We start from the raw sequence: 27,521 nt of genomic DNA on the forward strand, positions 1-27,521 counted from the left end.
GAGATGTTGTCTACACACAAATAACCTAATAAATAACAGTGCGGGCTCCAGGCAAGTGCTTGCCAGGATCCAGCTGAGGAATAACTCTTTCCACCGCGGCCTCTGCTGTTACTGGCCCCGGAGAAGGGTTCCCGGCCAGGAGGGCCTGGGCCTCAGCTTTCGGGAGACCTCTGAACGTCTCAGGTGCGCGGGGTGCTACAGGAAAGCATCTCCACCTTCCAGGAGACGCTGCCGAGGGTGAGCTTCACGGCCCAGGGGCCTGGCTTTCGTCTCCGCTCTGTGTCCCTCGTGGGAGGCTGTGGGCACGTTAACCCCCCTCTCTGCCCCTCACCTGTAAAATGGGGATAATAACAGAGCCCCCTAGTTGGGGTGTCACGGCGATTAAATGAGAAAATGCATGTAAACCACTCACACGGTGATTGGCGTGCACAGGGCCTGGGTGGGCGGGGCGGTGGCAGTTGAATGCAGCAGCAGTGACAGTGCTGTTAATGACTTAGCTCAGGCAAGGCAGCCCCAGCCTGCAGTAAGCAATCTGTACAGAGCAATTCACACGCTCTGCAACAACCCTGTGAGGAATGCTCTTCCCATTCTCAAGATGCAGAAACTGCCAGCCGGTGTGGCTCAGCTGGTTGAGCACTGGACCATGCACCAAGAGGTCACGGTTCGATTCCCAGTCAGGGCACATGCTCGGGTTGCTGGCTCCATGCCAGTGGGAGGAGTGCAGGAGGCAACCGATGTTTCTCTCTCCCCCTCTCCTTTCCTTTCTCTCTAAAAACCAATAAAAACGTATTTTAAAAAATTAAATTTTAAAGAAGATAAACTGAGGCACAGAGGGGTACGGGTAACTTGCAGACAAAGTTTACAGCTCCCCATGGCAGAGGTGGCCTCGCACCTGCGTCCGGCCCCACGGCCTGTGCTCGTCAGCATCTGGGGTCCTCAGTGCTCATGGAAATGCCCCTCCTCGCGCTCCAGGTGCCATGTGCCCGCAGGCCCCCGGGAGGCCGGCACCGGGCACAGGATCACTCGGATGAGTAGCGGGGGAAGCAGGACCCTTGGATCTGTGGTTCTGGGGCAGAGGCCTGTGGACTATGTCCCCCTCTTCTGCTTCCTTCCTGATAGTTTCGCTTCTGCCTTTGGTTCCCGTAGGGTATGACGCCGCTGATGTACGCCTGTGCTGCTGGGGACGAAGCAATGGTCCAGATGTTGATCGATGCTGGAGCAAACTTGGACATCCAGGTGCGTAAGCCCCAGAGCTGCACCCAGGCCCCTAACCCAGCAAGAGAGCACCGCAGGGTCTCCATCAGCCATGCTGCATGCTGGTGCAGAGTTTTGAACAACTGGGTAGAGGTGTCCCAGGATGGAAATCCAAGGTGCATGGAGATCACAGTTAGCAAAGAATTGGGCTTTCTGAGAGGAGGGTGCTAAGTGGGGGAGCTGAGTGGAGAGAATGGCCACGATCCTGCTAGCACCTTTTACCTTTTAGCAACCTCATCCCCATCCCCAAGAGCTCTGGCTCTGCCTTCCTCTGAGGCATCAAGTGCTCCCTCTGCCCAGGGCAGACATCACTAATTGAGCATCCTTTGGAGCCTTGTCCACAGGGTGCTCCAGGCAGGCATTACCAATGGAATGTGGAGAGCACCCGAGTTAATTCCTAGTTACCATCCCCGCAGGGTACCCCCTTCGCTCACTCGGGTGCCTGTGTGACCTGCCCGGGATGTCACTCACCCAGGAAACACTGACGGATCGTGGTCTTTTCCCAGGTTCCTAGCAACTCTCCCAGGCACCCCTCCATCCACCCCGACAGCCGGCACTGGACCGCGCTGACGTTCGCTGTGCTGCACGGACACATCTCTGTGGTCCAGGTGAGCTCCTGCCAGGTGTGCAGTGCCGCAGGCTGGGCCCAAGCATAGCCGCAGCCTCAAGCAGTGAGCCGTTGCCTCGGAGCTGGGGGTACCAGGGGTGCTGCTTAAGTACCTGGTCAGCAGGCAGAGCCCCACCTGGTTTGTCTTGAGGAGGGGGGCTTCGTGTGGGGGGCAGCAACAAGGCCCAGGTCCAGGTAGTCCGGGCCTGCCTGGCATCTCGTGTCTCCGGGTGAGTCTCAGGGCGTGTTGGAATCTGTGCACACGTGCTGTTCTCTCTCCACCATCGTTCCAACCCCTCGCTTTTTCTCCTCCCTCACGAACCGCCACAGAGCTGCCTCTGTGTCACAGCGCCCTCCCAGGTCTGCCTCTGCCCATTAACAGCCCAGAGTGCCACTTTCCTGAGGCAAGACTCCGACTGGCACGGCTCACCTGTCGAGCCGAGCCACGTTGTTGGCCACCTTGGCCCAGCAGCTGTGACAGGTGTGGATTCAGGCCTAGAAGGGGAAGCTGTGGGCAGAGCAGCGTCGAACCCAGCCGGGGCACCAGCCACATTGCCACTCAAGTCCCAGACTCCTTTGTTCCTCAGGCCCTGGGGCCTCCAGGATTCAACTCCTTCCCGGGAGTTCATGTAACACCTCGCTGTCCACTAGAGTGTGAGTCCTCTGAGGGCAGGGGCCACGTCCAGCCTGTTCGCCATCGCCCTCACAGCCTGGCCTGTAGGGGGGGACTCAGGAGCTGGTGGGTACCAGGCTGGCTGCCACATCCTGCCTGCTTTTCGGTTGCTGCCTCCTAAGCACCTGAGCACAGTTCCAGCCTAGCCCAGGCTGCCTGGTCTGGTGCCCAGTTTCGCCCCAATGGGCAGTGCCCCACTTCCGCCACCTTGGTGCACGGGCTCTGGCACTGGTGCTGACCGGTTTCTCGCTGACAGTGGTCCCTGCTGACGGCACCCCTGCTCTGTACACACTGCAGTGGAGGCTGAGGTCAGCCCGGACCCCCACCTGGTCTCCAGGTGAGAAGCAGGCTGGGTTTCCCCAGACTGCCGAGCACAGGCTCTGAGGAGGGTTTGGTCTCAAGAAACCTGGCGGCGGGGGGGGGGGGGGGGGGGGGGGGGGGGGCAGGGAAGGGGGAGGTAGCTCCCTCCAGAGCAGCCAGCCAGTCAGGAAAGGTGAGACGGAGCTCAGAGTCACCTGGTGGAGTCGTGCAGACGCCACCCCTGCCCAAGGCAAAGCTGGCCCAGCTCAGCTGGAACTGCCTGGTATCTGTTAACCCTGCCCCCGGCCCCTGGGCAGGCCTCCTGGTGTCCTCGACAGCAAGGCGGTGCCGAGCCCCACCAATTCCCTGCCTCTGGTAGCTCACCGAACCTCTGATGAGAACTCTGAGATCCACCGGTTACTGAGCCTCTGCAGAGAGGGGCGCCCCATTTCACTTAATCCCCAGCAGTGCTGCGAGCGGCCCCCTCCCATTTTCCAGATGAGGAAGACTGAGGCCCAGAGTTGAGTTGCCTGCACTAGCACTCGGCTCTTTCGGACTCTAACACCCAGGCCTTCCCACCATCTCTGCTGCCTCCCAGAGCCTCCGTTTCCCTCAGTAGACTGGGGAGGGGAGGCAATGCTTTCTATGCTGCTCATCTGCATGAGTTCTTGGAGGGTCACTGCAGGCACAGCTCCGAGGTCCCCACAGCTCAGGGGCGTGGTCCAAGGCCACAGGGTGAAGGCGAAGATTCTAGAAACTCGTAGCCCTGAGCGGAACCTGGAGTCCTGCCATTCTGGTTCCTTGGCTGCTGGGTGAGCTGGGTGGAGTCCGACCCCACAGCCTCCTGAGGCACCTTCCCTCCAGCCCCCCACACTTACGTGTCCTCCCTGTGCCCCGACAGTTGCTGCTGGATGCCGGCGCCCACGTGGAGGGCTCGGCGGTGAACAGCGGCGAGGACAGCTACGCGGAGACGCCACTGCAGCTCGCCTCTGCGGCTGGTAGGTACATGCTGCCCTGCCCTGCCCAGCAGGGTCCCCGCTGCCCCTCCCCACTGTCACCCACGCACGTGGACCCCTGGGGTGAGCCTCGAAACCCCTCCTCTGGGCCCTCTGGCTGCATGGCCACGCTCGGTGCCCGGCAGGCCCGGCGCAGTGCAGTGCAGTGCGTGGTGGGCACGTGCTCAGTCCGCCTTGTCTCTTAGGGAACTACGAGCTGGTCAGCCTGTTGCTGAGCCGCGGCGCTGACCCCCTCCTCAGCATGCTCGAGGCCAACGGCATGGCCTCCTCCCTCCACGAGGACATGAACTGCTTCAGCCACTCGGCGGCCCACGGCCACAGGTACCCGTGATGTGAGGGCACAAACCAGGTCTCCGGAGCCAGGATTCCCCAGTGGGGAGCAGCAGGGCTTGGCTGGAGATCTCTCCAGACCAGAAAGAGGACCCGGCACAGGGGCCCAGAAGCTGGAGGGTCCCTGGCAGACCTGGGACTGGAGCCTGAGGCTCCGGACGCCCAGGGCAGGCCCGCCTCTGGGCCTCGGCCCTTCCATGCTCGGTGGAGGTTTGGAGCCGAGCAGCTCCCGACGCTTCCACCCAGCAGATGGCTCAGCCACGCAGAGGCTCCGGGGCTCTGGGAAGTCACGTCCTGCCCAGGGCAGATGGTGGCCGGGCTCGTGGGGGCCGCGCCTGCCCAGGGGTGTGACGGGCGGTGGCAGGCTGAGAGCAGAGCCATTAGGCAGCTCCTGGGGAGCAGAGGGAGACAGGAAGGAGATTGTTAGAAGGCAGAGGGCAGGTGGACACCTGCTTCCCGTTCCAAACACTGTTCTCAAAGCCAGACTGTGCCTTCACTGCGGTCCACCCCCCGCTCCCCCCGCCCCCCCCCCCCCCCCGCCCAGAAGGCTTTCCCTCTGCACCTGCTGGCCCTGCCCCCACACTCACCCCCTAAACCAACCTCGCCCTCAGCTACCAGCTTGCACACCATGGCCTCTCTACCCACCCGGCGCCTGTACTTCCCCATCGCAGCCTCCTCACCTGCCTCACTCTCTGGAGTGACCCTGGTCCTGCAAGAGGTCTCTGGGCCGTGAGCTGGGCTGCCTGGCACAGCCTGGCCTCCATCACAGAGTGGGGAAGGGTGTGAGGAGGAAGTGAGCCCCCAGGGACCTTTGCCCTGCCCCAGCCGCCCCAGGCCTGAGCCGCAGGATGTGACAGGATGTGACAGGACGAGCCCGGGGGCTGGAGCCAGGGGTCAGGGTCTCCACTTCCGCCCACTGTGGCCTCCCATGTGTGCATCTCCCCCAAATGAGTGTTCACGGGACCTCACAGGCTGCAGGGCCAAGTGTAGGGGGACGTGCTCCGTCAAGTGTGACGTTCTACACGTTCGTACGTGAACGAATTCTGTATGACATTCGTCTTCACGTTCTTGTTCATGGGAGGGAGTCCATGTGCGCGGCTGTGCTGCGGACACTGTGTAAGGCTGGACGCTGTCTCAGGCTGCTGTGGGTCAGGCTCTGCCTTGAGGCTGTCACTGGCCCCAGGTGAACTCCTGGAAAAGGTGCTCGACGCCTTGTTCTGCAGACAAGCAGTCAGGGCTCAGAGAGGTGGAACAACCTGGTTGAGGCCACACAGCCAGGACAGCAGGCCTGCCGGGCCCCAGAGCCCAGGACTCCTCAGCAGTGCCAGGATGGCAGGAGGGAGGGGTCCCCGCGGCCTCCCTGCCTCGCTCGGTTGCTGGGGCCGAGAGGCACTGGGACCCCTCTCCACCCCGCCCCCCGGCCCCACCTGCTTGGGTGGGCAAATCATGAGTGCTTTGTGCCGCGGGTGTCCCAGAGAAGGCCCTCCAGGCCGTGGGGCACTCAGTGGACAGTCCGTGGCGGGACCTCAGGCATCATCCCCTTGGTCCCTTGCCCACAGGAACGTCCTGCGGAAGCTCCTGACACAGCCGCAGCAGGCCAAAGCGGACGTGCTGTCCCTGGAGGAGATCCTGGCCGAGGGCGTGGAGGAAAGCGACGCGTCCAGCCAGGGCAGCGGCGGCGAGGGGCCTGTGCGGCTGAGCCGGACCCGCACGAAGGCCCTGCAGGAGGCCATGTACTACAGCGCAGAGCACGGCTACGTGGACATCACCATGGAGCTGAGGGCACTGGGTGAGGCCCGGGGCGTGCGTGCATACACACACGTTCTGCTCTTCAGCAGGCCTGCGGGCCAGGCCCGGTGTGGGCGGCCAGGACGGGAGAAGCCCTGGGCCCCAGGCGGTTCCTCTGCAGGGACTCGTCTTGGCTCAAGCCCTCGGCCCTCCATGGCGCTGGTCATGGCCCTGGGAGGTGCAGCCCTGTGAGCGTCATAGGGCCAGGGGTCAACATTTCTGGCCAACTAGACGCGCTCCTGCACCTCGCCAGCCTCCTCCATTCCCGGGTTTGCCAGGCTATGGGCTGCTCCTCCGGGGAGGCTGGTCACACACACCTGGGCAGGCCACAGCCGTGCCACCCTGGCCATCGCTGAAGATGCTCATCTCAGGTGACCCCGTGCAGGAAGCACAGCCTGGTGCCGCTCACCGTGAGCACCTGGCACAAGATGGCGTGTTGTTCCTGTCACGGAGAGAGAGAGAGCGAGAGAGAGAGAGAGAGAGAGACACACACACACACACACACACACACACACACACCCCAGTGCAGGACGGAGAGCAGGAGGCCACGCTGCCTTCTCCCAGCTACTCGCCAGGGTTCTTCACTGTAAAATGGGTGTATCACTCCCCCTGCAGTCAGTCAACCGAGGATGCTCATGCCACTGACAGCGGGTCCAGAAATGCCATCAGTCCCTTTCTGACCCGCAGTTCTCTCTAGTTACCGGGAACAGTACTAGTTTGGTCAGGACCTTCACAAAGCAGCTTCACCTGCTGCGGTCCCACCGACACGCCTGATGGGATGCGCACTCACAGCCGTGCCCTGGGCGCTGGTGAAGCCATGTGATGGGGCAGGGTCACCTCAGGCTCTAGGCAGGCGTGGGGCAGTATGTCTTGCTTTCATGAATGTGTCCTCCCCAGGACCTCCGGGGCCCACGGGCAGTGGGGCCAATGTGGCGCGAGGCTGAGCTGTAGACGTTCAGAGCCGGGCGCCCTGCCTTTGGGCCGCAGCCATTCCTCCCCCTCGTCCGACGAGGACCTGGATCCCCTCTGACCCCTCAGGGCGCCTGTCAGGGAGAACAGGCGCTTTCCTTCCACGGCTGCGCTGAGAGGGTGCTCAGCATGCAGGATGGGGTGCGGGCGCGGGTGGGGTGCTCTCGCTCATCCCGACAGCCTGTCAGGAAAGGGGGCCAGTGTGGGGCGGGCTCGGGGGTCTGTGCGGGAGTGCTCGCAGGGAATGACTGCCGGCCCCTCGCCCGGCCCAGGCGTCCCCTGGAAGCTGCATGTCTGGATCGAGTCCCTGAGGACCTCCTTCTCCCAGTCGCGGTACTCCGTGGTGCAGAGCCTCCTGCGGGACTTCGGCTCCCTCAGGGAGGAGGAGTACAACGAGGAGCTGGTCACCGAGGGCTTGCAGCTCATGTTCAACATCCTCAAGACCAGCAAGGTGAGCGTCGCCGGGCAGGGCCCACCCCAAGCTCGGGAGGCCTGCATTCCAGAGCCCGCAGCCCTGAGCCCGACCACAGGGCAAACACACAGACACGCATACTGACCACAGGCAGGCAGACACGGGGTCACCCCCACGCACACAGGTGCACACCTGCCCCACACGCACTCGTGCTGCCTGGCTGCAGAGGGCAGGGGCCACGTGTTTGGGCTGGAGCCGGGCCAGAAAAGCCATTTGGGGAAGCAGTGGTGAAGGAACAGGCATCATTGTGCCAAGGCAGACCCAGAAGGAACAAAAGACAGCGGTGCTCGAATCCCGAGCTTTTGAAATCAGCCTGACGTACACGCCACGACAGGCGGGCTAACGGGCTCTCTGCCTCCCCACAGAACGACTCCGTCATCCAGCAGCTGGCCGCCATCTTCACGCACTGCTACGGCAGCAGCCCCATCCCCAGCATCCCAGAGATCCGGAAGACCCTGCCGGCCCGGCTAGGTGAGGCCGCCGCCACCTGCCAGCCCCTGCCTCACGGACCTGCCTCACCTCCCTCCCTCTCACCTTTGTTCTCCTTTCCCAGCTGCCAGGGCCTGGCCTGTTTCTGTTCTTCCCTTTGAACCCCCCTCGCACCCCGGAGGTGGGCTCCTCGGTCATTTCCCTTCTCTCTTCCCTCTCGGCACAGATCCTCACTTTCTGAACAACAAGGAGATGTCGGATGTGACCTTCCTCGTGGAGGGCAAGCTGTTCTATGCACATAAAGTCCTGCTGGTGACAGCTTCCAACAGGTGGGTCCGGCCCCCGGGTGACCCACGTGCATCCCAGAGCCCCCTCCGCCCGCCCACAGGGGACATGGGGCCGAGAGCACCGAGGTCATCGTCTTTATTAGAAAACAAATATTCTGTATCGAAAAGTCCGTTTCCTGGCCACAGGTGTCATGGTCACTCCTATGGGGACAGAACAGGGCTGGGCCCAGCTGTCAGCCGGGTGATGTAAAGTGTCACTCACTGAGAATTATTCCGGGAGCACGGCAGCAATTGTTAAATCGCTCTGTCTCCCGGGGACCGGGCAGGTGATGGATGGTGCCATCGCCCATAGTGACAGAGGAAGTCACGTCCGCCTGTTTCGTCCCCTTGCTCCAGGTTCAAGACGCTGATGACCAATAAATCAGAACAAGATGGCGACAGCAGCAAAACCATCGAGATCAGCGACATGAAGTACCACATCTTCCAGGTGGGTGGGTCTCGATGCTGCACGCTTTGGGGACAGCCACGAGTCAGTCACAGCCTTCCACCGCAGCCCGTGTCCTGCTGCGCCAGGGGCCAGGCCGGAGCGTCCAGGCCACGGCAGCTGTTCCATGGTGGGGTTGTAGCTTGAGCCCCTGGGCGAGGGGTCTGGGCACACTGACACGTGTGAGAACAGGCGCGCCTCGTGTGCGAGCCCTGGGGCCTCGGCGAGCTCCCCCAGCAGGGAGAGGGCCCAACCGCCTGCTGGCAACGCAGAACCACGGGTGGCACCCCGCCCTCCAGGTGGGTGGTGGTCACACACGTGGGGACTCACAGTGTCAGCTGCGTCGGTCCCCCAAGCCGTGCCGGCCGAGCAGAGAAGGGCATCGGGAGTCCATCCTGTGGTGGAGAACAGCAGAGGTTGCATAATGGAAGCTGCACAGCTGGCTGCCAGGCGAGGTCAGGAGACAGGCTGAGACCTCAGCCGAACCCCAGCTGAGAGCTCCTTTCTGGAAAGTGGCGACTGCAGGTCTCTAGACTGGGGCCCAGAAGCAGTGAGTGTGGGGGGTCCTGGCCCTGCACAGCACAGGCTCGCGACCTAAAGGGAGAGGCCAGTCTCCCAGAAGCCCCGTCTGAAATGGCTCATCTCCCTCGTGCTCTCACTAGTCATTCGGGTGCTGGGGAGACGGCAGGAAACAGGACCCCTGGGCTCCAAGAGGCAGGGCGTGAAGTAGTGGGACAGGTGGGGTGGGGGAGCAGCGGATCCTGCGGGGCCCTTCCCAGAGCACCCCGAAGACTGCCTGCTTTGGGAGGAGGTGACCCACTCCTCCCTGGGGAGTGCCAGGCTGTGCAAAATTCATCCACCTCTGCCTGCGGCCACCAGCCCTTAGCAAGGCACCGAGGGAGCAACTCTGATCTGGCTTCTGTGGATTTTGCATTCTCGTGCCCTCCAGGCACCACAGATGGCTGGGCCTTGCCAACACCATCTCTCCACATGCAGCAGGCGGCCGCCTTCCAGGCCAGGAGCTAGCCGCTGCAGCCTGCAGCTTCCAGCCCACACCCCAGGGCCCCTCTTGCTGAGGGGCTGCCCTGAGGCCGTCTTTTAGCAAAGAATCCTGGGAGATCTCTCCTGCCCACCTGCTCCATCCCCAGCCCTGGGCCTTTGGTTTTGCCCTGATAGTCAACCTGTCTGGCTGGTGCCCAGATGGTGAGGGGCAGGCACTCCATACTTGGGAGCCCCACTCCTCAGTGGGGAGGGACTCGTGCCTCCCGGGCCTGCCCTGGGCTGACACGAGGCTGGCCAGGCCCCCTCCCTGCTCCTCGCCCCAGAGGCTGGGCTCCTTCCCTAGACCCTGTGGTGCCTCTCCCAGCCTGGGGCCCGTCAGAACAGAGCCCGACTGTGCCGCTGGAGCTGTTTACGCACACACTTGCCAGTTCCCTGCTGGAGCTGTTCCTCCAGCCAGCCAGGGACACTGCCCTCCTTCCAACTGGGAACCTCCCCAGGCTGCAGCGTGAGGACAGAGCTGTCACTCAGGCCTCAGCAGAACTGAATGGAGCCCCCCTCCTGGCCCACTGCCTTTGGTGTCCCCTGAGTCCCACCAGCCAGGTGCCCTCGGGCCCGACTCCGGAGGCTCTGTGCGTTCTTTCCAAGGGAGCAACTGCAGGGGGGCGCAGATCTGGCTCTACCTCCACGGGGAGACGGCACAGACAGGGGAGCCGAGGCGGCTTCTGAGGGTAGCTGGCTGGACTGCCGTCCCCTCAGAGCCCACCTCCCTCCCTCCCAGCCCCGTGTTTAGAATTTCAGTAAAAGGAGGGTGATCCGCCGAAACCGGTTTGGCTCAGTGGATAGAGCGTCGGCCTGTGGACTGAAGGGTCCCGGGTTCGATTCCGGTCAAGGGCATGTACCTTGGTTGCGGGCACATCCCCAGTGGGGTGTGTGCAGGAGGCAGCTGATCGATGTTTCTCTCTCATCGATGTTTCTAGCTCTCTATCCCTCTCCCTTCCTCTCTGTAAAATATCAATAAAATATATTTAAAAAAATAGAATTTAAAAAAAAAAAAAAAAAGGAGAGTGATCAGCATGGTACCTGGTGCACTGGGAGGACTCTGTGAGTCTCAGCTTATTTGGATTTGGAGGATCTGCGGACGGGGCCTGGCTGGGGTCCTCAGGGAGCAGCTGGACTGGCTCTCGGATCCACTCGGCGTTCACACAGCCTTTCTCGCTGCAGATGATGATGCAGTATCTGTACCATGGAGGGACGGAATCCATGCACATCCCCACCGCCGACATCCTGGAGGTGAGGCTCTGGCCGACTCGGTCGGGCACGGGGCCCAGTGCCCACCTGTCAGGATACCTGCCAGGTCTCAAGCACACCGCCAGCCTTTGGAGAGAGGAGGGGAGGGAGGTGGCCTCTGAGGCCCTCCTGCTTCTCTGCTGGTCCTTTTTCTTTGTGTGACAGGAAGGGCCCTTCTGAGAGGCTGGGGAATTGTGCACCCAGGGAGCCTGACCTCCTGGCCACACCTGGGGGTTAGGAAGGGACTCCCAGTGGGGGTGGTAGGCCCTGGAGGATTAGAAGATGGCTGGGCCTCCCCCTCAGAAAACGGGCCTGCTGCTGCCGGGGCACCGGGCTAGAAGGCCATGTGGACAAAGCGTTAGCTTCGTGTTGCAGACCTCCTGAGGTCAGAAATCCCAGCCAGCATCTGTCCATCCTGTGCCACCGGGTGTCCCAGCAAATACTCAGTTGGCTTAGAACAGACATTAACCAAGGCGCTGGGACGTGTCCTGCTGGTGTGGGCGGGCCCCGGAGGTTGGGAGGACGCAGCGCCTTTCTGTTCTGTGATGCCTGGGCCACAGGCCTGGCCCCACGTGCCCAAGGTGCTCTGCCCCCCACAGCTGCTGTCGGCTGCCAGCCTGTTCCAGCTGGATGCCCTGCAGAGGCACTGCGAGATCCTGTGCTCCCAGACCCTCAGCGTGGAGAGCGCCGTCAACACCTACAAGTACGCCAAGGTGAGGACCTCCGGCACGTCCTCCGCTCCACCCAGGCGCCTGGGCAGTGCAAGGAGCTGAGGGAGGGCGACTCCCTCTAACCTGAGGTCACTGCTGTCCGGTGGGGCCACGTGCAGCGTGGGAGACCAACATGGCTCCCAGGTGTGGGGCCCGAGGCAGACCCAGTCCACAGGGCCTTGGTTTTCTTGTCTCTGTAATCTTCCCCATCTCAGCAAATGGCATGACCACCTGCTCAGACGCAGGAATTACACCTGATTTTTTAAAGAAAAACTCCCACAGCTAGGCCCTCTCCCTGCAAAACATCAGCAGCCTCTCCCTCCACTGTTTCCACCATCACCTCTGACTGCTGTGCTGGCCTCCCCTCCGCACTTCCTGGCGCTCACCCACAGTGCACAAGCCTGTCACTCCTCTCCTTAAACTCTGCCTCCAGGCTAAATAAAATCCTACCCCTCACCAAGCTTTACGAGGCCCCTGGGGCCCTGCCCACATCTCTTCCGATGCCCCCTCACCCCACGCCACCTGTCTCTCCTCAGCTTGTTCCTACTCCAGCGCTCTCCTCTGCGAGGTCCTTCCCACGCTCCTCACGAGGCAGCTGTACCCATCCGTTTCCTCCCGGCGCTGACCCTGTGCCGTTACCCCGGCTTCTCCGATCCCCCAGACTAGAGCATCAGCTCTGAGAGCGGGTTGCAGGGATGTGACCTCGGAACCTGGCGCCCAGAGCAGTCCCTCGGTATCTGCCGAGTTAAAAGTTACTGAGCATCTACCTCGTGACCCCTCATGTCCACCCGGCAGTGGACAGTCCCTGGCCTTAGTAGGAGCTTCCAATCCAAGGGGGATGAGGCCATTCAACACACCATCCCCATGGGACACAAGCAGTAGACCAGAGACGTTCCTGGTGGTGCAGCTGGGATTGGAACCCAGCCAGTCCAACCTGAAGGAGGTGCTTAGGGAAGGAATTCCGATAAGGGGGGTCACCTCAAGCTGCAGAGACAGGGCATGCCTCCCCCAGGCCTTGGCCCGTAGGTAACATCTGGCGGGAGGGGTGTGCTAGGCTGTGGGTCTCACCCCTCCTCCCTGTCCCCACAGATCCACAACGCCCCGGAACTGGCCCTGTTCTGTGAGGGCTTCTTCCTGAAGCACATGAAGGCCCTGCTCGAGCAGGACTCCTTCCGGCAGCTCATCTACGGCCGCAGCAGCAAGGTGCAGGGCCTGGACCCGCTGCAGGACCTGCAGAGCACCCTGGCCGAGCGCGTGCACTCCGTCTACATCACCTCCCGGGTGTGAGGCGGGTGCGGTCCGCACACCCAGCTGGGGCGGGCAAGGCTGGGAGCGAGTGCTCCTGGAGCATCTGGACCACAGTGTAGCCAGAGCCTAGATGTACCGGCCCCAGGGCCCCACTGGGCGGGGCTGGTTCTAGGACCTCTTGGAGCCAGGCACATAGGGCTCAGTTTCTCCTTCCCCAGACTTCCTCTGGTGTCTGTCTGCCCTTGGGTAGTTAGATGTGCCCTGAGCCACCTGTCACCAGGCAGCCGCACCCTTAACCCCTTGGTCCCAGAGCTGTTCGCTCAACCAGTAATGGGCAAAGGGCAGCTGTGGCCAGAAGGTGGCCATTTTGCACCTGGAGAGCCCCTTCCTTGTGCACCCCTTCTCCCCACGCGGTGGGTGGCTGATCCTGATTCACCGCTGCTCTGAGCAGCGTCCAGGATGCTCCCCGGACCTCAGTGAGCTCAGACTGGCCCCGGGCTCCTGGCCTCCTATGAATGTATAGAATATACACTCTGGGCCCCAGGCCATCTCATTCCAAAGCCAATACTTTTCCTCGATGTCCAGTCTCTGAACTTCTTCCTCAAGGTCGTGCCTTTGAAAGGCTGGCTATGGGCCTCCCGGAGGCCTGGGGGGCCTGCACAGAGGGTCACTTTGAGTTCCGTTTTCTTTGGTTTCTGGGCCTACAGAGGGCCTCTTTTGGGGACCGCCAACCTCCTCAGTTAGTGGTAGAAGGCAGTTCCCCAGCTGATGCCTTCCAAGCTTTCCGACGGAGCCGTTGCTGCTGCTGGGTTTAGGGCCTGATACCCCAGGCCTAGGGTCGGGCTGCCTCTGTGGGCTCAGGAAGCAGAGCCCTAAGGGTGCCCTCGGGTCAGACCTCTCAAGTGAACCGTCCTTTAATTTGGACGGGGAGCAGGGCACACACTTCTCACTGGGAGCCCCAGGTCTCGGGAAGCTAAGGGACGGGGCACTGCAGGACCAGGGAGAAGGGGAGGGCTGGGGGAAAGGGCTTCCCCTCTCCTACCTGCCGACACTGCAGGCTCCGGGCTCTGCTGGGCGGAGGGCAGCATCAGGCCTGGACACTCGTCATATTTATGGACCAGACACTGGGGGCGCTCTGGACAGCCTACTTGGGTGTAGCCTTCCTGAGCTGTCCGGCCGCACCTTAGAAACTATTTATTCACCAAAAGTCCTGGGTACTTCAGGCGGTGTCGCTACAGTCGCCTTGGAAGCCGCCGGGGCTTGCAATCCTGGGAAATATTTTCGACTAGCTGCTTCAGCTGGATGTACAAAGGAAGAGGCGTATTTTATTGCTATAATATTGTATGATACTGTGTACATTAATGTCACTTATTGTAAATGTACTATGGTTTTATTAACAATAAACTCCCGTGAACAATGACCTTGGCCTCGTCGCTCCTGGTAGAGCTGCTCCGAGTTCAGAACTGGGAGAAGCCCCGTAGGAGCAGGACAAGAGCCCAGAGCCGGTTCCCTGGTCACTCGGGTTCTTGTCTCTCAGGAAGAAAAACCCACCGAAAGCTATGCGGTGGCCCCCCACTAGCCTCACCCAGGACCTGAGGCTGGGTCCCACCCTTGCCCACTCCACGGCATGAAGCAAGTACAGTAAACCCTCGATTTTATGGACCTCCATTTAAAGGAGGAAATTTCTCATCCGTGTGTCATATGTGAAAAGGAACTTCCTGTTAATTTTAAAATGCTTTTAACCAAGATTTGCTTACAATTAAATTAACAGGGTTACTTTTTTGTTATCCACTGTTACTTTTAACAAATTTTAGCGAATAAGCCATATGCTGGAAAAAACAAAAAAACACTAGTGATCTCACGGACACAAATATTACGTATCTACAGCTAGAGTCTACATATTTAAATCCAAGAGTCACCGCGTATAAACAATGTCCAGCAAATGACTAGCATGTGATTACACCTCAGCGCTTACAGTACCTGGTTCTGTCGTCCGTGGCTGACTTCTGGCAGTTTTAACGCGAGCCGGCCAACGTGCCCACGTGCACTAAGCCACGCCCCAGCCGGTGCACTTGTTTACTCGTGGTGAAAGCACACACTGACTAGACCTAGTCAGTATGAATTTAAAATTACAGGAATACATATAGGAAACTCTTCTGTGAAACTACTTTTCATACATGATTATAATTATACAAACATGTCTACGTAGTAAAAACAGATAAACTAATGTGTCAGTTTTTAACATACCTGATCAGAAAACCTACGCTATTATGTAACGGACTTTCAGCTTTAAGGGACACCCCCTCACCTGAATCTGTCCGTTATATCGAGGTTTTACTGTACTTCCTTTGCTAGGCCTTAGTTTTCCTCTTTTGTCAAATGAGGTAGCTGATATAAAATGGTTCCCATTTGTTAAGCACTTACGTGCCACTGACTGGACAGAAAAGGTGTCTGCCTGGAGGGACCAGGGCCTGAGGACAGGAATAAGACACCTACTAGGGTTTAGGGGTTTTTCTGATCTCCCGAGCCCAGACCCCCTCCCCTACCCCAGTGCGGGAGCTGTTGTTGGGGTCATCCTAATAGTTTGTAAACTCTTGCATAGTCCAAACCTGTGGGCCCAGTGAGGCGGGGGCAGGCCTTCTCCATCCTGGTCTGGTCGGATGTAGGCACCTGTCCCTTGGTGGCCACTGCCTCCAGAACCTGCTAAGCCCGAGCTCGCTGAGCCACCTGGTAATGGAGGGAGGACAGTGAGTCGGTGACTCGGGCCCAAGGGTTTTCTGGACCCAGTTTGTTTTAGGTGCCAAGTCCAGGGGTTCCTGCCTATAGAGGAAAGTAAATGGCTCAGGTCACTGGGAATACTGACCCAGTGGCTGTGGGAATGGGGGGACAACATGAAGACCTCCTGGGGTCTCTACCAGGAAAGGCCCCTTTCCCAGCTTTGCTGGGAGGGGCCCAGGTGGGACAGCTAGAGGCCCAGCCTGGGTCCTGGCAGTGGTGGGGAGAGGGATCTGCATGGACACATGGCGCCCTCTGGGGGACAGAGGGAGGAGGTGCGCTCACGACACCACCCTCCTGGCAGAGGCCCTGTGAGGGAGGTTGCCCCTGGCCCAGCCCTCCCCGTCTGCAGGGGCTGTCCTTCAGGGGTCCCCCCACCCTACAGGACGCCCTCAGGCAGTTACCCAGCCTCGGCCAAGACCCAGGAGGCTGGGCCTGGATGGGCTCAGCAGTTCCTTTTCTCTTTTGGACGGAAGGGCAGGTTAAAGCAAAGGTGATGTTATGAGGGGTAGGACCCCTTTGAGCCTTCATGTAGCAGGAACACACACTTATGAGAGCACTTAAAACAGCAATTAGGGAAAAATCAGACCTTCTCCCAAGGGACTAGGAGGCTCTAATGGAAATGGAGGTGGTCACCTCCCCTTATCCCGGGGCCACTGCTCCGGAGCGTGGGGCCAGGTCCCCTCCAGCAGCTGCAGGCTCTCGGCCAAGCAGGCTCGGCAAAGTGGATTCTCCCCCACAGGAGCTCTGGGAAACCAGAGGCTGAATGTCTCTCTACGGAGGGATTCGTCCTACTGCAGCCGTCCCACAGGCAATAAGCTTGCACTTACGCCGCCGGAGCCTGGGCCTCCTCTCCCAAGACAGGGGCCCCAGTCCAACCAGGGCCCCCAAGGCCAACACTGAGACCGCCTTCCTCCACCTGGGCCCGCCCTGCTTTCCTGCCCCCATGCCTCCCTTTTCCTTTCTGTCTGAGCATTCTCCTCTCAGAGCCCCCTCGGGCACCAGAAAGCCTCAAGCCTCCCTGTTTCCTGCAGAATCCATACATTGTAACTCTAACCAATTGTTTATAGAATAAGCATACCCCCTTCTCTCTGGTCTGAGGGCCCGAGGGGATGCCAGCCCCACCCCCGCCTCCAGGCCCGAGGCTGGCCCAGGGCTGGCGGCTGGTGTAATGGCCTCAGATAATGAGTCCACATTTTTCCAAGGTGACAGTCACTTATTTCCTCCCCTCCCCCAGCCTCACAGCCCCCTTTGTGTCGTTTCCTGGTCGCTGGGGACTGCAGGGCCAGATGAGCAGTGGAGACACTGAAGCAGGCCAGCACCGGCCCCTCCCGGCTCGGCTCGGGGATGGAGACCATTTAGGAATCTCCTTTGTTGGGGCATCTTCAGCCCCTTCCCGTCCTGGTGACAGCATTCATAGCCGGCCTCGCCGAACTCATTTCACCAGTGAGAGTTCCTGAGACAGCAAGCCTTACAGATGTCACTGTCTGGGGGCCAGATGGCGAGACCTGGGGGAGGCGTGCTCTCAGGTTTTGGAGGAGAACCCAAGATCACAGCCATGAAGTGCAGAGACCTGTTTAGGAACACTCACTTTGCAAATAAAAGGACCAGGACTGTGCACAGCAGGCGAAACGTCCGCTTGCTTTCTGTGTGCAAAAGGGAAGGCCATCTGAGAAGCGACGCTGCTAGAGGACGCGCAGCCGGACGGTCTGACTGAATGCACACTCCTTGCTCCCCAGGGGCTCCTCTTCTAGCTCAGGTGGTGGGTGTAGGACAAAGTCGGTCCTACTCAGTCGCCAGCACTGGTGGTAACTTCAGCTCCCCATGCTCCGGGCCACAGAACTCAGACGTGGCGAGCACCTGCTGTCTGCCAGGCACTGTTCTCGGCTCTTCCCTCACCACGGCCCCGAGCGAGTGCTGTCATGGCCACTCCCGTTTTACAGATGTGGACGAGACAGCAGGGAGAGGTCACAGAAAGGGTCAGGGCAGTGACAGTGTCAAAGGCAGGAGGTCGGCTTCAGAGCGCCTCCCTGCACCTGGGCCAGCAGAGCACACCTGGGGACGTGGGTCACGTGGCTGGGGAGTCTGAGGACACGCCCTGCTCAGCCCATCTGGGATTCTGACTGTGCTTTTGGCCGCTCTCCCAAGATCCTCTCTGAAAGGCAGGCTCAGGCACTCTGAGAAAAATGGATCAGAAATTCTTTTCATCTCTCCTCTCTCAGCAAACTCTCCTGCAGACTTCACGGGGGTCTTCAGGCAGGAAGCTGCAGAGCCAGGAGACAAAAGGCCCCTCACCTATGGAGACAGGCCAGGGGACAGCATGCTCTTCCCCTGTGGCCGGGAGTCCCGGGGTGTGTGTCTAATCCTCTGGGATCCAGAGGCTCCCCTTCACTTCCCCGTCCGTGCGTTAGCCATCTAGGACCCGGTTACGTGTCAGGGCTGAGGAAAGAATCTATTTTGACTCACAAAAGCCAGTCCTAAATTTACGAAAAAACAAGGAACATTAGTAACCAAGGCACATGCATTTCTCAGGTAAAAATAAGAACAGATGCGGCCAGGGAACCACACAGGCTGCCGTGGCCTGGCGCGCGTGGCGGGACGAAGGGGATCAGACCACAGGCTGCCGTGGCCTGGCGCGCGTGGCGGGACCAAGGGGATCAGACCACAGGCTGCCATCGCCTGGCACGCGTGGCGGGAGGAAGGGGATCAGACCACAGGCTGCCGTGGCCTGGCGCGCGTGGCGGGACCAAGGGGATCAGACCACAGGCTGCCATCGCCTGGCACGCGTGGCGGGAGGAAGGGGATCAGACCACAGGCTGCCATCGCCTGGCGCGCATGGCGGGAGGAAGGGGATCAGACCACAGGCTGCCATCGCCTGGCGCGCGTGGCGGGAGGAAGGGGATCAGACCACAGGCTGCCGTGGCCTGGCACGCGTGGTGGGAGAAAGGGGATCAGACCACAGGCTGCCATCGCCTGGCGCGCATGGCGGGAGGAAGGGGATCAGACCACAGGCTGCCATCGCCTGGCGCGCATGGCGGGAGGAAGGGGATCAGACCACAGGCTGCCGTGGCCTGGCACGCGTGGTGGGAGAAAGGGGATCAGACCACAGGCTGCCATCGCCTGGCGCGCATGGCGGGAGGAAGGGGATCAGACCACAGCACCACTGAGCTGACTGCCTGGGCGACATGGATAAGGACCAACACTACAGAGGCCCCTCGGGGTCATTTCAGTAACACAGTACCAGACTTGGGACCGGAAAGTAGACACCATCGAACATACCAAAGTATGTGTGAAGCCACCACATAATTTGTCCCGACCAAGGGAAGGGACCAAACCACCTGACAGGAGCTGGGAGGAAGGGCACAGCCAGCTGGGCCCCAGGCACACACCAAGGCCCTCAGAGTGACCCCACGAGCGTGGCCAGGGCAGCCACCTGTCCACGGGCTCCTGGGATGTGAGCCCTGGCCGCCCTGCCCAACCTCGGCCTCAGTTCCAACACCCTCCACAGCCTCCCTGGCAGCCAAGACCCACCAGAACCAACAGGGCAAGACGCACCTTCCCCCTGCGTGGAGCCAGTGAGTACCCACGGGCGGCAGGCCGTCTTTCTAGATGTTATTTATTAAAAATAGACCCTCTGTCCCTCCCACCCTTGCTGGGGAAGGGGTCTTTCCCAACGTTTCCCCCCAAATGGATGAAGCAGTAAGGTTGGGGACTCGAAAGCCATATCCTTCCTGAGTCAGGAGGGCGGGCTGCTTTGGGCACTGGGCGGCCGCCTGCGAGAGCCAGGAGTGAAGGGTGGAGGACACCCCACGTCCACCTGCAGGGCTGCCGCTGCCCAGGCCAGGGGCCGGGACAAGTCCACGACGAGGCCCCGCGCTGTGCGGCAGCCTCCCGGGCATCACCCACAGCGCACTCAGCACCCGAGGAGGGACAAGAGCCAGCGTGGATTCCACACCCGTGGGAAGGGGGAAAGCTGGACCCAACACAAAACATGAGCTTATGGGAAAGGAAGGCCAGGCTGGGGAGGAGACAGAGCCGGCAGGGCCAGAGGGTGGCCCCCGCGAGGTCCGAGCAGACGGCTCAGCAGTGAGTTCTTTCAGCCACGCTCACGCGTACGGGAGTTCCAGGCCGGCTTCCGGGGCTGACGGGCTCGCACTGCCTTTCACGGGGGCCGCGGCCCGGTCCAGCCAGAGTCGGTTCAGAAAGTCAGGGTGTCTCCTTCCGAGTCAGCTGCTGAGGCCACGCTTCTCTCCCCTATTTCTTCCGCTTCAGTTTCATGTCTCTTTTGTGCTTCGTATCTCTGTTCTTCAACTTTTTGTTCTGCTTGGGTTCTTGTTTCCCTTCCAACTTCCGTTTCTTGTCACTGGAGGGAAAAGAACAGCAGTAAGGGAAAGATCGAAAGGTGCACAGACCTCACATCTGTCAGACGGCTTTGCTGGGTCCGAAAAGGGTCCCATCACCTGAAACAGCGTGAGACACCCAGTCAGACACAGGCGTCCTCTGCAGGCCTGTCCGCACGCCCGGCAGCGTGCCAGGCCCGGGGACAGCACAGCAACCCAGCTCCCGCCCCACTGAGTTCTTGTCGGGGAACAAACAAATCCACCTTTTTTTTTTTTTTTTAAATTTTAGGGAGAGAAACATCAATGTGAGAGAGAAACATCAATCAGTTGCCTCTTGGTACATTCCCTGACCAGGGATTGAACCCACAAGCTAGGTATGTGCCCTGATTGGGAATCGAACTGCATTAGGTGTATGGATGACGCTCCAACTAACTGAGCACCCGGCCAGGGCAGAAATCCACATCTTAGTATCAGAAGTCTGAGTTCTCTTCAGAGTCTTGTACGCTCCCCTCTCCCAAGACCCCAAGAAAAATCCAAGGCATCGCCAGGAAGGTTCCCTGCCACCCCTCACCACTCAGGATCGCCCTGGAAACCAGACTCGTTGTCCCAGCGAGCCTAACACAGCGTGAGACTCCAGGCAAACCCTACACCATGTGCTGCTGGGGCGCTATTATTTTATTTTTCCTAAACGGGAAGAAAGCTGGAGGAGCACTGACTCGGGGTACACATTCCGGCGGCGAGTGGGTTCCGCATAGACAGATCAGCCCAGAGTCGCCCCTCCCTGCCCCTTAGGTTAGAGGCTCTCCCGGGCATTCTGCTCTGGGTGCAAGTACCTCCCTCTGCGGGAAGGACGAACAGTTCCCCCCAGGGCCAATGACATCACCTGAATAAAGTGACCACTCAGGAGGGAAGGGGAGAAAAGCAAGGCCTCTAAGAACATGCAGTGGTGGAGGTCAGAGCTGTTACCTCCAAAAGCACCAGTCTGCATGGACTCAGAGCCCTCAAGCACGGAGCTGCCGCCCGGGCTCCTCAGCGGCAGGGACAGCCCTGCCAACAGCAGGAGCGGCCACGCTCCGTAAGCGTGAACCAGCCTTCCCCGGGCCACGCACACGCCTGGCCATCGGTGCCAGTCAAGGCCACACTGAGGCCACAGCCATTGTGGGCCCTGCTGCATCCGCCACGCTGTCCAAACCGGAGGCCAGGACGCGCTGTGCGGGCTTCTGTGCCACCTCCGAGCACGTGGGACTGAGCCCTCACCGACCGGCTCCCTCGAGGCCCGCGATGCACACAGACGCAGAGAAAGCATCTAACTCCTGGGATCCACGGCTCCCAGAGCCACAGGATTTCCCCCTTCCACGTTTCCAAATAAACTTCAGGGGACCCTGCCGGTAACTGTGGCAATGGCACGAACTCACCCCACACCCACCCCAAACAGCGGTGGGAGCCTCATCTCTAGAGGCCCCGGGCAGGGAGGACGCGTTCTCTCCCACGGGAAACTCCAACGAAGGTTCCAGCCAGAAACCGTGGTCATCCACAAACATAACCCTGGCCAAGACGCCACGTGGAACAGAGGTTTCCCAAGAATGGTCCAGGGACATCTAGGTGCCCAAGACCCCGCCAGGGGGTGCCCAGGTCCAAACCATGTTCATATAATGCTAATTCATTACGTGCCCTTTTCACTCCCATGCTCTCACAGCTGTTCCGCTTTCCAGAGGCTACATGATAGCACAAACGACTGCAGGATCGCCAGATAAATGCGAATGGAAAGTCATGCCACCTTAAAACCACCAAAAAACATGAGTCCAGTATTGGACCATTAATTCTAGATGAACTGATTTTTTTAGATGTCTCAGTAATTAAAATTTCTAATATCGGAAATACGAATAGATAACCCACAAGCCCTTTGGGATCCCTCAATAACTTGTTATAAAGGGACTTTAAGACCCCAAACCTTGAGGCCTGCTGGCTGAGAGGAGAGCGCAGCAGGTGTAACCACAGGCTCCGCAGTGGCCAAGCCTGGCCCCGCCCCTTACTGTGGGCCTCCTGGGAAGTTACGTGACACCTCCCGGCCTTGGCTGCTTCATCTTCACAGCAGCGGTGGTAATAAACATCCACCCGTGTTGTTCTGCGGGGGACGGGACGCTGCACGAAGCCCACGGGAAGTGCTCAGTCCCTGGCAGCTCTGCGACTGTCCCCTCCAGCTCCCCTGCCGTCGGGAACACGAGGGATGCTGAGGCCCAGGCCAGGAGACGGCGCTGCCTGGCCTGTAGCAGGTGCTACCAAAGCCGCCACCGCAGAGGAAAGAACCGTGACGTTTCTCTCAGTGTGTTCCAGCCTCTCTCCTAATGAACGTTACTAGAGACGCACAGAAGCCAGAACGTGTCTGCCAACGGGAGGCCCCACCTTTTCAGGCTGACGATCGAAGCATTCTGCCCAGCCTTGTTTAAGACCTCATTCCACTCCTCATCATCCCCACGGATTATGTATCTAAAAAATAGAAAAAAATATCAGAGCCGGCTCAAAAGGAAGGGGGAATGCTTAAAACAGGATAGTGACAACATTCCTATCAGACACATCCTGCCCCTAAGCCAGGCCAAACTGCATCAGCACTGAGCAGCAGGGAGGCCAGCACGCGGGAGGCCCGAGACCTGAGCCAGGCCCACAGGACAGGCACTGCAGGGGCAGAGGTCAGCGGCCCACCGTCGGGGCCGCGACAGGACAGTCCTGCACCGGAGGCAGCACCCAACCTCTCCCCGACTCCGATTAACTGCCCACCAAAGAAGCCTCCTGTCACCCCACTACCTTCTTGCGCACTCCCACCTCCAAACGTGCCGCCAACCCTGGGACTGTGCCTCTCCCCGCCTCGCCCCGCCTCGCCCACCTCTGGGCAATCTAGCAGTCCAGCAACTTGAGGTTTTGATATTGCACAGCTGACAGCAGAGCCTGAACCCTGCCCAGGGACCTCCCCATCTCCCATGTCCAACAGCCACCATCAGCAATGACCCAGCAACTACAGGACTGAGGCCAGAGAGGCACAGCAAACGGTGGAGGAGGAGGTTTTAGCTTAGTGCTGCTAAAGGTGACCCCATGAAACACAGCTTCCAGGGCTCCGGGGCCCGGATGAGGAACAGGAGACCTGCAGGCAGGTTCTCCAGGCGCCAGAAGCCAAAGCGTAGCCCTCACTGCCCCCGGGCAGCAGAGGGGCCTTACTGAGAGAGGTCCATGTCCTTCAGCTTCCCCACTTCCTTCTTGTGTTTCTCCTGGAATTCCTTTGCTGCTTCATCCTGCGGGCAAGGGCCCAGAGACAGAGCAGGTCAGAGTCAAGCAGGGGACAAATCGCAGAATATCACCCCTATGAGCAGACACCTCCTACTCTTCCACGCAGGAGGCAGCCCCTACTAAATGTACATGAATGCACAGGGTGCATCTGGAAAGCCTACAAGGGCCAACGAGCTCACAGCAGCAGCTGGACTGCGTGCACACACACATCCCTCAGTGGGAGGCAGAGCAGGCCTGTGTGCTCGGCACATCCAGGGCAGGGACACGCGGGGTGGGAAAGTCGCCCACACCTAAGATCAACACCACCAGGCGCGGTCAGCACCGCGGACTCTCCCTAAAGGGGACGGGGCTCCCCCTCAGCACTCGCGAGGCCTTCGGCGGCGGCATACCAGGTCATCGCTCAGGGTCTTCATCGTGGGCTCCATGACCACGTCCTTCACGGCCACCATCTGCTCCTCAATGGCCTTCTCCTGCACCTCGTTAAATAGCTGCAAAGACAACGGCCAGAAAGCAGAGATGAAGCAGCAACAGCAGGAACCCCGTCCTGAGCACAAGCTCGACATAGCTGAGGAGTGCGTGCGTTCATGGTAAGCGTATAAAAACACAGGCTGCAGATCCCAGTTCCTAGCAGTGGTCCCTCTGGAGAGAGCACTGCAGATAGGGCTGCAGCCCCGGTTCTCCAGGGTGTGTGGGTGGGTGGGTATGTGTGTGCATGTGCGCACGCGCCTGTGAGAGATGGTCTGCAGCAAATATGGCCAAATGTTAAAACCTATTCATCTTGGGGCAGGGAGCGGGTAGTTACATTATTCCAAATGGACCAAAACCCCGCCCTCGGTCAAGGGTACCTTCACAACTTTGCGGATGATCCGGTTGAAAAGTCCCATCAACTGGCCGGCGGGCAGCTCGATCTCCTTTTCCAGCTGGTCCACGGACTTGTGCTGCAGGCCGAGCCCCAGGAGGAGAGCCTGGAGGATGGAGAGTCCTGGAGTGGTCGCGGGGCAGGCCCTGGCCCATCAAAGCACTGAGACAGGGCTGCTCTCTCTTGACCACAGTGATCAACCGCCACGGTGATTCTGGAATCTTCTCTTTCATTCTGTTACTGAAACTGCTTAGAAGTGCTCCCTCTTCCTAAAATCCCCAAACTGACTTATCCTGAAAACAGCTGCTTCACAGCCACGCTGAGAAGTGTGGGTGCTCCCGGCCTCTGTTGAGGTAGAAAGCGAGCGAAGGCAACAGGGCAGAGGATGTGGGCTCGAATGCAGCTCCTCCTTGCTAACTGCATGGCCGGGCTCAGGACTCAACCTCAGAGCCCCAGTGTCCCCGCCTGTACCACAGGGACATGAGACCACCACCCAGCCCCTATCAGAACCTCCAGGAGTTAAATGCACAAAATTACGTCAAACCATTCAACTGGACACCCCGCACGTAAACTGCTCCAGACCAGCACACAGCAGCAGGTAACCTACCGACTGGGCAGCGGACAGGGCCAGGTCCCCCAGCTGGTTCAGGAAATACATCCGGGAGATGGCCGGGATCATGTCCATGATGAGGTGATAGTCCACCATGTTCCGTGAATACATCTCCAGCCTCTTCAGGTCATAGGGCAGGAAGAGCGCCTCCAGCTCCTCCCGGCGCAGGGCTGCAGGTGCGAGAGCCAGGTGGGTCAGGGCAGTCCCCGGGGCACCCTAACGCTGCTTCTCCACTGGCCTTCAGCCAGAGCAGATCGGAAGGCCAGCCTCCTGGGAGCGCCTGCCCCCCGATGTACCATACCGACCGCCCCAGGCAGCCTGACCCTTCCCTGGGCCACGCAGGGAGGGGACCACTGACGTGGGCCTTTACGCAGAGCTCCACGCCAACACAGCAGGTCAAGGGAAGCTCGGGGCCCCAGGGTGAGAGGCTCTAACACCCATTCCCACTTGTCACTTCCCAGGACCCCGCCTCACAGAGTGTGCCCAGCTCGAGAAGCAGGTTTTTCAAAAACAGAATTGGCAAAACAACGTGCACACACAGAGTTAGCAACAGACCAAAAAGCCCACAGCGTTAATGTGATCCTCCTATTTCCTGGTATTTTACATATTCCAGCAGAATTTGTCAGCCCTAGCACACCTCCCTGTGCAGGCCACAGAAGGCCGGCAGCTTATCCTTCACAGCTCCACAAGTGAGGACACAGCCTCAGCACCGAGCGAGTTCCCTGGTGCACAGGATTTAAGTCAGGTTCCATGACTCTCTAGCTGAATAGCCTTATCTGACATCTCTGAAGTCAGATCACACCCCCAAGTCCTGTTATGTAGACAGCTATCATGGGTGACGGTGCCCAAGGCAGAAGAGGGCTGCTGAGCAGGAGTGGGCAGCAGATGCAGGCTAGAGCCGCTGCCTCCATTCCCAGGCCCTCCCTCCCTGGGACCACCACAGCCACCTCCTTCCACACAGCCCACGACTAGCCCTGCGCCGTCCTGCCCAGCTCACCTGGCGGCGAGGGCTTGCCGATGTTCCTGTTCTGAATGATGTTCAGAGCCAGGGGAGGAGCGAAGGTGCTGAACTGGTAGGACAGCAGAGCTAGGAAGCGCCTGCGGAAATCTGTGGGGTGCAACCACACAGTGAGAGGTCCAGAAGCCCCCCATCACCCCGCCGTCTCCCTTCCACTCGGACGCACCTTTCCAAAAGGCTGCCAGCCAGGCCCCCTGCTCAGCCTCGCTCTCCTCAGCCAGCGTCTTCAGCATGACGCACGAGTGTTCTCCCGTCAGGTCATTCTTTGGAAAATACAAATTCCTAACTGGCACCAAGAACCCCTCTGAACAGTCGTCACTGTTATGGGGTAAGAACTCGGAGGGAAAGGCATGGTGCTCCCACGGGCCTTTTTCCTCTTCCCCAGCCAGGAGAAGTGCCCTCGCTTCCATTCTCACGTGGCATCATTTCCCACACTACCCAGCAGACGCCCTGGCAACGGAGCAGAGCTGCTCAGGTCTCCAGAGCACGACCTCTGCCCTGGACCACGGAAGTGAGCCACCTGCTCACATCAGGTAGATTATGAACGCAGCTATCACAGCTTAAACTCCACATGACCCAATAACCGTGTTTCAGTGCCTTACAGCAAAAACTTTGTATGTGAGACCCTGAGTTTCCACGCTGGCAACCAGTTTGCAAGAGCAGGCTTCGTTAGGCGCTAAAACGGTGACCACAGATTGTTCCATTTACTACAGAACAACAAAGCCCAGACCATAAAAATGTCTAACGGATCTCAACATTCGTGTAACAAAACACCAGCATCCCGTCGCAAATGGCAGCACACAGCTCAAGACCACACTGAGGCCACACTGAGCTCAATGATCCCTGCAGTCGACTCCAAGCGTATATCCCAGCTCAACCTCTCAAATGGGCACTACGCTGGCATACTGGCTTTGCACTCTACAAAATCAAGCCCCCAGCACCCCTTCCTCTTTGCCGATGACCTCCTCTCACTGGGAAAACTGAGGCAATCAGAAAAGAACTTCCTCCTTCCCGCCCCACATCAACCAGCAGCCAACACCTTCTGCACCGACACTTCCTGCCTTCCCCCTTGGGAAGGATGAGGTGGCCACCGCTCCCCCCTCCCTCCCGGTCCTACCCCACCTCAAGGCCTGCATTCCTGCAACCAGACCCTCCCCTGTCCATTATAATTATTTGCGTGATTCCTGCAGGATCGTCCCCTGCAGCACACCAACATGTTCCAGAAGCTCCCATCTGACGGACCCGCCTACCCGTTTCCCTCTCTGCTCCCTTTTGCTGTGCGTGTGACGCATCTGCTCAGTCTGCCCCCTCACCTCCCATTCTCTCCAGTCACACGGAGCCCTCACTCCAGTGAAGCTGCTCTGTCGGATCACTGAAGCTGGGAGGTCCAACAGCCAAGTGATTTTCATCTTAATTGTTCTCTGACGAGCAAATGACTCCCCTTCTTGAGGCACTGGTTACCCTGGGCCTGTGACACCAAACCCCGACTTTCTCCCCAGGACCAAGATGGCTCCTTCAGTCTCCCCGGCTGCTCCTCATGCCTCTAAACACTGAGGACTCCAAGCACTCACCCTCTTCTCTCCACCTCAGCCCCTACCTTCACAGCTGTCATTCCTTACTCACTGAAAAAAGCACCGACGGCCCTCCATATCACCTTCAGATTCAACCAACCACCCATCAGAAATATTCAAAGAAAAAGTTACCTTGTCAGGGCCCTGGCTGGGTAGAGTCACACACTCCCCGCTTCCATATAACCCTCTATGGCTCTGCCTTCTGAACCCTTC

General features: G+C 59.6%; 2 protein-coding genes across 2 annotated transcripts in view; one reads left to right on the forward strand and one right to left on the reverse strand.

The window, feature by feature from the left end:
- The window catches only part of ABTB2 (ankyrin repeat and BTB domain containing 2), a 146,241-nt gene extending 131,970 nt beyond the window's left edge, over positions 1-14,271 (forward strand). Inside the window, exons 6-17 of the mRNA XM_080688102.1 lie at positions 1,147-1,236; positions 1,761-1,862; positions 3,736-3,832; positions 4,036-4,171; positions 5,740-5,969; positions 7,210-7,388; positions 7,775-7,880; positions 8,065-8,167; positions 8,522-8,612; positions 10,833-10,901; positions 11,498-11,611; positions 12,698-14,271. Coding sequence (XP_080544228.1) covers positions 1,147-1,236; positions 1,761-1,862; positions 3,736-3,832; positions 4,036-4,171; positions 5,740-5,969; positions 7,210-7,388; positions 7,775-7,880; positions 8,065-8,167; positions 8,522-8,612; positions 10,833-10,901; positions 11,498-11,611; positions 12,698-12,895 — 1,515 coding nt within the window. The 3' untranslated portion in view covers positions 12,896-14,271. The remainder of the gene's footprint in view (positions 1-1,146; positions 1,237-1,760; positions 1,863-3,735; positions 3,833-4,035; positions 4,172-5,739; positions 5,970-7,209; positions 7,389-7,774; positions 7,881-8,064; positions 8,168-8,521; positions 8,613-10,832; positions 10,902-11,497; positions 11,612-12,697) is intronic.
- Positions 14,272-19,223: 4,952 nt separating this feature from the next.
- Positions 19,224-27,521, reverse strand: part of NAT10 (N-acetyltransferase 10) — a 33,867-nt gene continuing 25,569 nt past the window's right edge. The window contains exons 22-29 of the mRNA XM_080688018.1: positions 25,904-26,000; positions 25,717-25,827; positions 24,717-24,889; positions 24,096-24,215; positions 23,640-23,738; positions 23,182-23,255; positions 22,375-22,458; positions 19,224-19,994 (exon numbers count right to left, since the gene is read on the reverse strand). Coding sequence (XP_080544144.1) covers positions 19,886-19,994; positions 22,375-22,458; positions 23,182-23,255; positions 23,640-23,738; positions 24,096-24,215; positions 24,717-24,889; positions 25,717-25,827; positions 25,904-26,000 — 867 coding nt within the window. The 3' untranslated portion in view covers positions 19,224-19,885. The remainder of the gene's footprint in view (positions 19,995-22,374; positions 22,459-23,181; positions 23,256-23,639; positions 23,739-24,095; positions 24,216-24,716; positions 24,890-25,716; positions 25,828-25,903; positions 26,001-27,521) is intronic.

The sequence above is a fragment of the Plecotus auritus genome, assembly GCF_963455305.1.
Source record: "Plecotus auritus genome assembly, chromosome: 9".
In the NCBI taxonomy this organism is placed as follows: Eukaryota; Metazoa; Chordata; class Mammalia; order Chiroptera; family Vespertilionidae; genus Plecotus; species Plecotus auritus.